Raw genomic sequence first — 14,130 nt, forward strand, 5'->3', positions numbered from 1 at the left:
GATACATCCTGAGGGAGACTGGGTGCAGCAGTTGGTAAGAAAACTGTCCTTTCAGCTCTGCGACTTGGGTTTTTGTATGACTGAGCCAGGTGGGGCGATAGTTTCCTCGCCTTCATGGTTGACAGTTCCTTAGAATCTGGGCATCAGCCCAATTCCTATGCCAATGATTCAACTGAGCTTCTTGTAACATGGCACTAATTAGCACTAATCACACTGAGAGAGACCAGACTTATGGCTGCTAAAGCAAATTGATAATGCAGCTTTGACACAGGAGAGGGGATTTGGTCCGAGCCACTGTTGAGGCACATTCCTGGCAGAGTGTTGAGGCACTGGCACAAGGGAGTACTTGCTGCTGACATTGCGTGTAATAGGGAAAGGGAGCTTCCATATCCTGTCACTGTGGATTCCTTTGAGACACTACATCAGTGCCACCATATTATCGAGTTTTTTATGTTACAGCTGAGCTGAATTAATTTACTGCTGGTCAATGCATTTAATCTGGACAGGCTTTTAAAGCCCAAACATTACTTTGTGATTTATCTCGGTTTCTCTCCTGTTTTTAAACCTGGTGCTACCCTTTACAATGACCTTCGGCCTTTCACCTCGGGTCTCTCAATCAAACAAAGGATAAAAAAGAAACATTTCCTAGCATCAATTTAATTGACTTACAAATAGTTAAGATGCTTGAAACATTTGGGAGTAGGTTGGAATCCATAATTGGTCCCTTACAGAGGACATTAATTATTTTTATTTATCCTGTGGGATTTCAGTTTCGCCTTGATGCATAGCACCAGCTGGGATGAGAAGCTGGTAAAATTCCCATGGAAATTAGCACACAGTACATGACTCTCTCACTCAATGATGGCTCTGCATCATTCCAGGCACTGTTTGCTGGTGTCATTTCCAAACAATGTTCACATAATATGAACAGCAAAGAAGCTTTTGGATGCTCTAGAAATCTGCTGGCATTTTGATATTTTCATTTGATGAGCATGGAGGGGACCTTTGGCTGATAAGCAACTGAGACACGTGGAAGTGAAAATAACTTTGCTTGCAAGTAAAAACGCACACTGAGTTTGCACACTGCCCTTTTACCTCAAGGTTCAATATTGTATGCTCCTGATTTTTTTTAAATTATTAGTGCTGATGGGTTCCCACAATGGACCCAAATAATCTTCACCAAAGGTTTTCCAATTGAAAAAAAAACATTGTGCACTATGGCAGTCTGTTATAGAAAAACCCATCTCTGAACAAAGTGGAAAATGTCAAATGCACCAAACTGTCATTCAGACAGCACCTGAAGATTTGTCCATGTGTAAAATTGCAACTCCCCCACCGTTTTCTCTTTATCTCTCCTGAAGGTACTGATTCATGCCGGGTTACAGATCCAGGAGTGCAGGCTGCTGTCTGCAACCTCAACAAAATATTCAATCTTTGTGCGGTGGCCTTGACAATTATTATCAAACAAAGGAAGCCTTGCATTTATATAGCACCCTTCGTGATCAGTGAAGTACTTTTGGGGCGTAGTCACTGTTGCAATGCAGGAAACCTGGCAATTTGTGCACAGAAAAATCCCTCATACAGCAATGTGTTTTTGTAGTGAGAGATGAGTGTTGTCCAGGATGCCGAGGAGAATGCCCCTGATCATCTTCAAAATTGTGCCATGGGATCTTTTTATGTCCACCTGAGAGAGCAGACGGGGCCTCGGTTTAATGTTACAAAAATAATAAAAGGACAAAACTAAAGGCTCTGTATCTGAATGTACATAGTATTCAAAACAAAACAGATGAACGGATAGCACAAATAGAAATAAATAAATACGATCTGATAGCCATTACAAAGACATGGCTGCAGGATGTCAGAGATTAGGACCTGAATATTGAAGGGTACATGACTTTTAGAAATGACAGGAAGCTAGGAAAAGGTGGAGGGGTCTCTCTGTTAATTAATGATGCCATTAGCACATTAGAGAGGGATGACCTAATTTCAGGAAAGCAGCACGTAGAAGCGGTTTGGGTAGCGATGAGAAATGATAAAGGTAAGAAGTCACTTGTGGGAGTGGTGTATAGGCCCCCGAACAGTAATCACATGATAGGACAGAGTATAAAGGAAGAAATAATGGCAGCTTGTCAGAAAGGTACACCGATAATCATGGGATATTTTAATTTATATAAAGACTGGAAGAATCAAATGGGCAAAGGTAGCCTAGATGAGGAATTCATAGAATATTTTCGGAATAATTTCTTAGAACAGCACATTCTGGAACCAACCAGAGAGCAGGCTATACTAGACCTGGTATTGTGCAACGAGTAGGATTAATTGATGACTTCATAGTGAAGACGCCTCTAGATAGCAGGGCTCATAATATGATTGAATTTTACATTCAGTTTGCGGGAGAGAAGAATGGGTCCAAAACTAGTATTTTACACTTAAACAAGGGCAAATATGAGGGCATGAAAGCACAGCTAGCTAAAGTGAACTGGCAAATTAGGTTAAGGAATAGGTCAATAGAGATGCAGTGGCAGACATTTAAGGGGATATTTCAGAATACACAGAATAGATACATTCCAATGAGGAAGAAAAATTCCAAGAGGAGGACCCACCATCCATGGTTAACTAAAAAAGTTAAGATAGTGTCAACCTTAACGAAAAAGCATATAATCACTCAAAGATGGGTGGCAGGTCAGAAGATTGGATAGAATATAAAAAACAGCAAAGAATGACTAAAAGATTGATAAAGAGGGAAAAATTAGAGTACAAAAGAAATCTAGCAGGAAATATAAAAACAGATAGTAAGAGTTTCTGTAGATATTTAAAAAAGAAAAGAGTTATCAAAGTGAGAGTTGATCCTACAGAAAGTCAGTCTGGGGAATAAATAAGGGAAAGTTAGGAACTGGCAGATGAATTGAACAGGTATTTTGCATCAGTCTTCACTATAGAGGATACAAGTAACAGTCCAGAAATAGCTGTAAATCAGGAAATAGAAGGGAGGGAGAAACTCAAGAAAATTACAATCACCGGGGTAAGTGGTACTGAGCGAATTGTTGGAGCTGTGGGCTGACAAGTCCCCACGTCCTGATGAACTTCATCCTAGGGTTCTAAAAGACGTGGCTAGTGAGATAGTTGATGTGTTGGTTTTAATTTTCCAAAATTCCCTTGATTCGGGGAAAGTTCCATTAGATGGGAAAATAATGAATTAAACTCTGTGGTCAAAAAGGGAGGGAAATAGAAAGCAGGAAACAGGCCAGTTAGCTTAACATCTGTCATATGGAAAATGTTAGAAGCTATTATTAAAGACATTATAGCAGGGTACTTAGAAAAATTCAAGGTAATCAGGCTGAGTCAACATGGTTTTGTGAAAGGGAAATCATGTTTATTGAAGAAGTAACATGTGCTGTGGATAAAGGGGAACTGGTGGATGTACTGTACTCAGATTTCCAGAAGGTATTTGATAAGGTGCCATATCAAAGGTTATTGCAGAAAATAAAAGCTCATGGTGTAGGGGGTGACATATTGGCATGGATAGAGGATTGGCTAGCTAACAGGAAACAGAGTGTTGGCATAAATGGGTCATTTTCTGTTTGGCAAGATGTAATGAGTAGTGTGCCGCAGGTATCAGTTCAGGGGCCTCAACTTGTTACAATTTATATAAATGACTTGGATGAAGGGACCAAAGGTATGGTTGCTAAATTTTATAATGACACAAAGATTGGTAGGAAAGTAAGTTGTGAAGAGGACATAAGGAGACTAGAAATGGATATAGATAGGCTAAGTGAGTGGGCAAAGATCTGGCAAATGGAATATGATGTGGGAAAATGTGAAATTGTCCATTTTGTCAGGAAAAATAAAAAAGAAGCATATTATCTAAATGGTGAGAGATTGCAGAGGGATCTGGGTGTCCCAGTGCATGAATCGCAAAAGGTTAGTTTGCAGCACGTAATTAGGAAAGCTAATAGAATGTTATTGTTTATTGTGAGGGGAATTGAATACAAAAGTAAGGAGTTATGCTTCAGTTATACAGGGCATTGGTGAGACCACATCTGGAGTACTGTGTACAGTATTGGTCTATTTATTTAAGGAAGGATGTAAAGGTGTTGGAAGCAGTTTAGAGAAGGTTTACTAGACTAATACCTGGAATGGGTGGGTTGTCTTATGAGGAAAGGTTGGACAGGCTAGGCTTGTATCCACTGGAGTTGAGAAGAGTAAGAGGCAACTTGATTGAAACATATAAGATACTGAGGGTCTTGACAGGGTGGATGTGGAAAGTATATTTCCTCTTGTGGGAGAATCTAGAACTAGGGGTCACTATTTAGGACAGAGTTGAAGAATTATTTTTTCTCTGAGGGTTGTAAGTCTTTGGAATTCTCTTCCTCAAAAGGCAGTGGAAGCAGAGTCTTTAAATATTTTTAAGGCAGAGGCAGATAGATTCTTGATAAGCAAGGGGGTGAAAGGTTATCTGGGATAGGTGGGAATGTGGAGTCGAGGTTACAATCAGATCAGCCAGGATCTTATTGAATGGCGGAGCAGAGTCGAGGGGCTGAGTGGCCTACTCCTCCTCATTTGTTTGTTCGTATGTAACATTTACAGCAGGCTATTTGGCTGTGAGCGGACATCACAGGTGAGTCTGACCCTTTCCTCACACTTGCACTTTCTAGCAGGATTTACTGGTTTTGAATAGGAGAATGAATCCTATCTGATTTTATAAGTGTTGAAGAAGTGTAGCAACACTAAGCCTAGCCTCAGTAAGCATCAGCTAATTTAACACGTACCTGAGATTTGCAACTGGACCCTTCCTACTCTGTAAGGCTTGTTTCCACAGTAGTAACAGTAATATTCTAAATTTGATTTTTGGAACAGTTGTCCAACTGTTGGTGATACCATTGTACCTCGAGCAAAAACTTGGCCTGCACTGGGCATCCTCAGTGGATGAAAGCACCAAATTAGTGGGTTGTGTTTTCATCAGCTCTTTAATTGCATTGATCTGCATCTCGACAAGCGCATGACTGGTTTATCACCAAGTCCTAGACGTTAATGATAATTCACAGATAAACAGCGCCCAGCTAGAAATTATCATCCCTGAAGCCATTTAATAATTAACATAGAACTTAATTTAACTGCATACAAAGCAAACAACCATCTCATATAATTTTCACACAAGTCAGTAAACTCCTACAATATGCAAGATTTCAAGGTGAAAGAATTGCATTTCTATAGTGCCTTTCAGAGCATCCCAAAGTGCTTTGCAGCAATTAAGTACTTTTTGAAGTGCAGTCGCTGTTGTAATAAGAAACCTGACAGCCATTTGTGCATGGCAAGATTCCACAAACAGTAATATGATAATGACCAGATAATTTGTTTTAGTGATGTTGGTTGAGGATAAAAACTGGCCAGGACACTAGGAGGAATTTCCCTGTTTTTCTTTGAAATAGTGCCACAGTATCTTTTATGTTGACCCTAGAGGGCAAATGGGTCTTGATTTAACATCTCAATTTAAAGCTGGCACCTCTAACAGTGCAGCACTCTCTCAGTACTGCACTGGAATGTCAGCCCACATTTTGTGCTCAAGTGTCTGGAGTGAGCATTGAAGTCATGATCCTTCTAAGTGAGAGGTGACAGTACTTCCATTGAGCCACAGCTGAAACGTACCAATCACTTGTCTATCATGTTACAAATGAAATAATTGTGATGAGGTAATTAGGATCATCTAATAATACAACAATGGGCTCCTGGAACTTGCTTGATTATCGAATGGGAGAAATGAGCCCTCTGGTCTCTTCATAGAATCATACAACACAGAAAGAAACATTCAGCCCATTGAGTCTGCACCAGCCCTTTCGAAGAGCAATCCAGATAGTCTCACTCCTGTACTCTTTCCCCATATTCCTGCAACTTTTTCTCCCTCTAGTATTTATCCAATTCCCTTTTGAAGGCTACGACTGAATCTGTATCCATCACCCTATCGGACAGTGCATTCCAAATCCTAACCACTCATTGTGTAAAAAAAGCTTTTCCTCATGTGCTACTCGCTTGCTCTTTTCACATTTCCCGACAAATTTTGCTTTCAAGTATATATCTAATTCCCTTTTGAAAGTTACTACTGAATCGGCTTCCACCACCCAGCAAGCAGTGTACTTCAGATCACAACAGCTCGCTGTGTAAAATAATTCTCCATCACTCCTCTGCTTCTTTTACCAATCATCTTCAATTATCTGTCACATACACAAACACCCATCAATTAAAATACCCCAGAAAGGACCAAGTGTTGGTATTGTTGTTGCCAAACAATTAAAGGAACCAAAATCCCACGAGTTGAATTCCACTGGGATGTATCATCAGATTAAGACAAGTGGAAGTCTCAGGAATGGGAGAACCTCGGAGGATGACTTGAACTTGCCCTGAGTAATTCCTGAAAATTGGTAGGACAGAAATACTTCAGAGTAAAAAGACTTTCTAATGCAAGTTAATTGTTGGGTATTTTTAATGGCTTTCTGAATTGGAGAATTGTCTCTTTACCAGCTGATATTTCGATCCAAATGTTTGAATCTCCCGTGACTTGTCGTCCTACTTAATGTAACCTACTAATGATTAATGAAACCAAACAGTCTCTGAAGCAGTTTTGTCTGAAAGGTGTGACAAATACTTCTGGCCAAATACAATTCTGCTAAAAAGCAATTATTTTTAGTGTACATGAGCAAAATGATCTTATACCTCAGTCTTGAAGGAAAAGCTTAATCAAACTGTTCTGTGTATAGCAGGTAGGATTTTTATTGTATTTTGGAATGATCTTTCAAATGACGCATTCTGAACATAGTGTGCAAATATTCCATTTCAAACATCAAAAACGTACATTTACATAGTGCCTTTAATGCAGAAAAATGTCCCAAGTCTCTTCACAGGAGCGTAATCAGACAAAGCTTGACACTGAGCTACAAAATGACATATTAGGAGAGGTGACCAAATATCTCCTTGTGTGGATGACCTCACGTATATGGAGGGTGGAAGGTTGCAGACTGGTCAAGAGAGCATTGGAATAGTTGAGTTGGAATTAACAAATGCATGGATGAGTGTTTGAGCAGCAGCTGGGCTATTGCAGGGTGGAGATGGGGGGATGTTACAGAGGTGGAAGTAGGCGGACTTGGTGATGAAAAAGGTATGGGCTCAGCAGCTGAGCTCAGCTCAGGATCAAATACAATGCTGTTTAAAGTAATTTAAAAATTTGGGTGTATTTTATATATGGATTTATTAATCATGCCTATCGAGGCTAAATTCAGGTCAATTAGCACTTCAAGCTCATGAGCCCTAGTTTTCGAACAATGGGCAGTTGTATTCAAATTGGAAAGTAATGGCAGGATAACATCAGATGCCATATTTCTCACCATTGCTGCCTCAGTGTTATTGGATGCCTACATTTAACTGGTGTTTCACATTGCTATGGTGACTGGGAGGGGATGTAAAATTTAAATCCCTCCTGTTGATGGGTCGATTGATTACATTATAACCGACCCTGCTCAATTGTTGCAGCTGCTCAAGCCGACCTATTACTAGAGGAGTGCTCCCCAGCAGAGAGGGGAATCCCTGGGGCACGAGCTGTAATTTGATTGAAGTTTTCAAGATGTTAAAGGAAATGACAAGGTAGATAGAGAGAAACTATTTCCACTGTTTGAGAAATGTAGGACTTCGGGGTTAGAATCTAAAAATTAGAGCCAGACCATTCAGGAGTGAAATTGGGAAACATTTCTACACGCAAAGGGTGGTAGAAGTTTGGAACTCTCTTCTGCATATGGCAGTTTTTGCTAGATCAGTTGTGAATTTTAAATCTGCAAATGATAGATTTTTGTTAAAAGGTATAAAGAGATAAGGGGCAAAGGCAGGTATATGGAGTTATGTCGCACATCAGCCATGATTTGATTGAATGGTGGAACAGGCTCGAAGGGTTAAATGGCCTCCTGTATTCCGTGGAAAATTCACCAGGGTCAGCAGCTGCCAAGGTGGGCAGGCATAAAACCCATTTTCATACCCGTTTTCTGCCAAGAATCTGCGTAAATAAGGCAACGTTGAATTTCACATTCCCTCAGTTGCGCAGGAGATCGATTTACAATCATAAGACTTGCTTTCATATCAAGGAAATCAGACTCCAAAGCAACAAGCTTTAGCCAGAGCTTGAACCTTGCGATCTAACAGAGAAGCTGAGGGTTCCTGGATCTAATATTGAGACTTGACTGCCAAAAGTTGCAATTGAGCTGCCAGGCTGGCATGAAAGGTAGGTGATATTGCGATTGTTTCCATCCAAAATTTTAAATATATGAACTGTCCTTTCTTCTGGCATATTTTCCTTTTCAAAATATGCTGCTTGTGAATTCTTCCATCTTTAATAGGGGAAAGTGGACATTGATGAGTTGTTGCTGTTCCCCTGAGAAAGCTATTGACTAACTGAATTAGCTGGCTGGGACACAGAGAGCAAAGCCTGTCCCAAGGAGTGTGGGAGAACGGTGATCCTGTGCATACACAGTGGACTTGGAAAAAAAATGTTTAAATACATTCTTGGGATCTGGGTGTTGCTGCCACGGCCAACGTTTATTGCCCATCTCTAGCCGCCCTGAGAAGGTGGTGGTGGGTTGTCGTCTTCTTATAGCAGTCTTGATAAAACTGAGTGACACACTTGACCACTTTAGAGGGCAGTTATGAGTCAACCATGGGACTGGAATCACACATAGTCCAGATCGGAGTCAGGACAGCAGGCTTCCTTCCCTAAAGGATATTAGTTGGGTTCTTACAACAATCCAGTGTGTGTTTTCCAGCATTTTCAGATGTCTTTATTTCAGATTTGCAGCATCTGCGGTATTTTCCTTTTGTGGAAGGAGTATAGCTTAGATTAGGGAGCTCGCTGCATGTGTGGCCATGGGTGTTATCTCACACTCCACCTCTCAGACTGCCACATATTGACACTCACAACATGCAGTCAAAGCCTTACCTGTTAGAAATGGAAACATTGATGGCATAATGGTTTTCTTAGTACAAGGTCTCGACACAGTTAGTTATCATATGGTAAATGCTGTTTACTTGAGCGTAGCACAAGAATACAATAATTCACCATCTGCTGTGCTTGTTGTTCCTAATTGGATCCATTGCGTATCCTTTCCCCTGTGCCCTAGCACCTGCCTGTATAGCCGTCAAACAAAGTGGCACTCTGAAATCCCATATTGTGAATACCAGTTAATAGAGCCTGCAGCTCAGACCGAATACCACGTATTACTAATTAGAGCATATTAAACCTTTAGAAAGAACAGCAACATGCCAAGGCTCATTAGTCAGCACCTTCCAAACATGTGACCTCGACCACCTGGAAGAACAAAGGCAGCAAATGCATGGGAACACCACCACCTGCAAGTTCCCCTCTAAGCCACACACCATCCTGACTTGGAACTATATCACTTTTCCTTCACTGTCACTGGGTCAAAATCTTGGAACTCCCATCCTAACAACACTGTGGGTGTACCTACCCCACATGGACTGCAGCAGTTCAAGAAGGCAGCTCACCATCACCTTCTCAAGGACAATTAGGGATGGGCAATAAATGCTGGCCTAGCCAGCGATGCCCACATCCCATGAATGAATTAAAAAAAGAACCTCCATTTATATAAGCCTTTTCACAACCTCAGGACGTCTCAAAGCGCTTCATAGCAAATGAAGTACTTTTGAAGGGTAATCGCTGTTGAAATGTAGGCAAACATAGCAGCCAATTGGAGGTCAGCAAGGCCTCACAATAGTCATGAGATAAATCTACTTGTTATCTTGTCTTTTTTATGTGGGCCTATGTTTAGGCCCAGACCCGTGCTGCCCTTACCGAGAGTCCTGAGGATCAGTGGGAATTGGTCCTTGGGCCTCATAACCATACTGAGCTGCTGCCATTGTTTGCACCTCCACAGGGAGCTTGCCCAAGACTGCCTCGCTGGTATCAGCCCTCAAGTGAGTTCCAGGAGAGGAGCATTGGAGCAGACTATGGGGTGAGTTGGAAGTTGGGGGAGTGAAGATGGAGGGAGGGCAGAGGTTGTCGAGTGTGACACCGGTGGAGTGTTTTCTAAAAATAAGTGACCTTACTTTTTGTTGGATAGGCACTGGGTCCACTGAATGAATCCTGAGCAGGACAGGCTCAACGCTTCCCTGCTAATGTGTTCAAAAAGCGCTAGGCCCTTAATTTACATATTTAAAGGGCCTAACCACTGTTTTAGGTGACGGTCCAGGAAGCTTTAAAGAAAGGGCCCCACGAATTTTGCAGTGGGACCAACACCTGTGTAGGCAATCTCATTGCTATATTGAAAATGCTTTGCACCCATTTTACCCCTGAGAAACCATGCAGACTGCATACCAATTTCTACCTCGATATGTTTCAGTGGTGTTGGGTTAGGGATAATCCTTGGCCAGGACAGCTTCCCTCCTCTTTTTTGAACAGTGTTGCAAGATCTTTTATGTTCACCTGAGAGGGCAGATGGGACACTGGAATAAAGTGTCATCCAAAATGCATCACCGTCAATAGGGCAGCCCTCCCTCAATACTGCACTGAACTGTCAATCTAGATTATGTGTTCAGGTGTCTGAACTGGGGCTTGAATCCACTACCTTTTGTCTCTGAGATGAGGGTGCTGCTACTGAAGCAAGGCTGACACATATTTTGCATTCCCTGGTTCTTATAGTGATCCATGATGGGCATGCAGATGGAGAAATTGGCAAAAGAGCCAGAAGGAGACGAGGAGAGTTTTTTTTTAATGCAGCGAGTTGTTATGATCTGGAAAGCACTGCCTGATGGGGTGGTGGAAGCAGATTAAATAATAACTTTCAAAAGGAAATTGGGTAAATACTTGAAGGGAACAGGTTTGCAGGTCTATGGGGAAAAAAACAGGGGAGTGGAAATAATTAGGTAGCTCTTTCAAAGAGCTGGCACAGGCATGATGGGCCAAATGGCCTCCTTCTGTGCTTAATGATTCTATGATCCTACATGGAAGAGTGCAACACAGGTCATTTTAAACCAATGCACATGGAGCAGCAAAGTCTAATTGGATACAGCTTACAACACCATCGGGCAGTTAATGCACAGCAATGGGCAGTCAATAACGGACGGAAGTAAACATCAGTGCAGAGAGAAAGTGGCCAGTTTATTTTGCAAGCATAGCTGGCTTGCAAACCTGTAGCTCGTAACTGTAAACAAACCATCTGCTGGCAATGGCTGTTGAAAGTGTCTCAGAAAGATAATGCTAAAGATGAAGATTCTTCTTGACAATGTGATAAGGCACAACTCATTTAAAGGATATGTGTTGTCTCCCTGGTGATGGATTAGGATCAGTGAGTAACTCATTCTCTACAAGTAACTTGACAAACTTTAACATATGACAGACGTCAACTGTTTTGGGATGCAGGAAACAATCTAAACAGGCAAGATAGACCGAGGAGTTCAGAACTTGAAATTCAACTCAAATCTTTTACTTCTTCAAATTACGCTCCGGTACACCATTGTATGAAAGCGTACTGTGCTAGCTGAAATTCCTGCCAGTGCTATTTTAGCAGTGGCGATAAACCGTTTGATTTAAATGGATTAATGCCAAAATAATGGTGTGAGGAATTCCATGTGGCTATTTTAAGCATTCTTATCCTAATGTTTTTATATAATTTCTACTTCTCCATTCTTATATTACATCTACTCACACACTTTAACTGTATTTTCACCAGCCATTAAGAGGTCCCCAAATATAGCCAGAGCGGTTTTCCCTATCAGTTTATCTCCCTTCTTTGGACAGTAATATAGTTTTTCATTTTTCCACTCAAAAAATTGAAGGCTGCTCCTTAGCTTGATGCCACTGAGGCCCATTGCAGCCTCTCAACTGCCATTAGGATTGCTATTTCCCAATTTAGCAGAGACTGGGTTTGGAACTGGGACCTCCTTTCTTGTGCCTTTGCCATCTTAACCAAGCTGGTACTACTCTTCCCAGTAAATCAGATGATTGTGGTTTCAATCCTCATTCCAGAATCTGAACATCTAATTTAGGCCAACAGCTCATTGTCATATTGAGGGTGTGCTCTTTCTTATAGATGAGACATTAAAACAAAGCCCCACCTGCATATTCTGGTGATTCCTGTGGATGTAAAAGACCGCCTGACTTTATTTGAAGAAGAGAAAGGTGTTTTCCTTGTGTCCTTGCCAACGTTCCTCCTTCAAACACAACTACACCAATTAAGTGGTCATTTACCTGATTGCTGCCTGTGGGATTATGCTTTGCACGATTGGCTTGTGTTTGTCCACAGAACAATAGTGACTACACTTTGCCTTAAACTGAATCCATCGTGAAGCACTTTGAGATATCCTAGATATCCTATAAAAATTCAAGGTCACGCTTTTTTTGAGATAACCGGACACTTTCTCATGAGGTATCACAGGACTCAAAGCATATACTAACTATGTGACAACATCAGAATATTACCAGTTCTTATAGGACTTTATCCTTTAAACTCCAGGCTCAGATTGAATTGTAGCGGCCTCAATATCCAAGCAAGACTGTTTCAAAACAGGTCGTGATGTCATCCCATGTACATTCTGAATACCTTTCACCCTAAGACTGCTCACAAAGTTGTCAACAGACTTAACAAACGTCTTTAAAACCTGCAAGTTTCTATGCTGAGGGCACCAGACATACAAGGCGTAAACATAGTACATAGTAGGATATAGTGCTTTATGAAAAATAAACCATTCATGCTGCACCTTCCATAACAGGATACATAGTGACCTTGTCCACATCTCTTGGTAGTTTCTCATTTTGAAAACACAGTTCCTCAAACCACACTCATCATCTAGATGTCTCTGAAGATGGAAATTAAAGAGAATTTTACAATGTATCATTACAACAATATCTTTTACCTTCTCTTCTGTCCTTGGCCTGATGTTCTGCAGTGAGAAGAATTGCTTGTCCTGTATCAGAACCTCCGTGTGTTTTCCCTGTGACTCCCAGGGAGAGATTGAAGCGATCATAGATTCCAGTCTGGCATTGAAAAGCATTGGAAATGCTTCCAACAGCCGTTGCTGTATGCAACCTCCTGCCTCTCCATTCCCTCCCTTCACCCACCCCCACTCTCCCCACCCCCTCCCCCTCCCCTCCCCCACCCCCTCCCAATGCTCGCCTGAGAAAATTATGACATTATGCTAAGGTCAAAGTACATCTCCAGTAATGCCATGAACTACAACTGTCAGCTGAGGAAAATACAATGTAATTTTTCTTAAAAGCTAACTCTAATGCATATCGATTTTTCCATATCAATTTTGCTCAGTGGGAAGCATTAAGGCGACAGCATTCGGAAATTGCTATTTTTTTTTTTGATTATATTTTACTCCTCAAGGGGAGGAACATCAGGACTGGAGAGCTTTTCTGTACTTGCTGCATCGACTACTTATGTTAAGTACAGATTTAAAACTCCTCTTCTCTGCTGTAACAATACACCTTAATTTCAAAACAGCACCCACAAGTTTACTATTGGCATGTCCCACACCAGCCATCCTGGTGATATATAAGAGTTATAAATGTTCACTGGGGAATTTTCTGCTGCGAACTTTCACATACACACACATTAAAGAAAGAAAAGTGTCACAGGACTTTCCAAAGCATTTACAATTAATTAAGTACATTTTTTGAAGTGCACTCAGTCATGTAATGCAGGAAACATGGCAGCTAATTTGCACAAGGCAAGGTCCCACAAACAGATAATCTGTTTTATTAATGTTGGCTGAAGGATAATTATTGGCCAACATACCAGGGAGAACTCCCCAGCTCTTCTTCAAAAATATCGCCTTGGGCATCTTTTACATCCTTCTGCGAGGGCAGATGGGGCCTTGGGTTAACATCTCATCTGAAAGATGGCTCCTCTGACAGTGCAGCACTCCCTCAGTACAGCATTGGAATGTCAGCCTAGATTATTTGCTCAAATCCCTGGAATGGGGCTTGAACCTATAACATTCTGACCCAGATGCAAGAGTGCTACCAGTGAGTGATGGTTGACACCCAAAATTAAGATTAGATTAGGTCTGGGCAAACTCATTTCAATTTGGCTCCTAATCAATAGCAAAGAGATTTTGGTTTGGACTTGAAGCAGG

At 41.3% G+C, this 14,130-nt stretch overlaps 1 protein-coding gene across 2 annotated transcripts in view; it reads right to left on the minus strand.

Annotated features, from left to right (window-relative positions):
* The window catches only part of LOC137381450 (D(2) dopamine receptor B-like), a 73,303-nt gene extending 60,262 nt beyond the window's left edge, over positions 1-13,041 (minus strand). The window contains exon 1 of one of the 2 annotated variants that reach the window (XM_068054060.1): positions 12,904-13,041. In XM_068054060.1, coding sequence (XP_067910161.1) covers positions 12,904-13,041 — 138 coding nt within the window. The remainder of the gene's footprint in view (positions 1-12,903) is intronic. The other variant, XM_068054061.1, reaches the window with a different exon arrangement.
* Positions 13,042-14,130: the final 1,089 nt, after the last annotated feature.

Source organism: Heterodontus francisci, chromosome 22 (assembly GCF_036365525.1).
Source record: "Heterodontus francisci isolate sHetFra1 chromosome 22, sHetFra1.hap1, whole genome shotgun sequence".
Taxonomy (NCBI): domain Eukaryota; kingdom Metazoa; phylum Chordata; class Chondrichthyes; order Heterodontiformes; family Heterodontidae; genus Heterodontus; species Heterodontus francisci.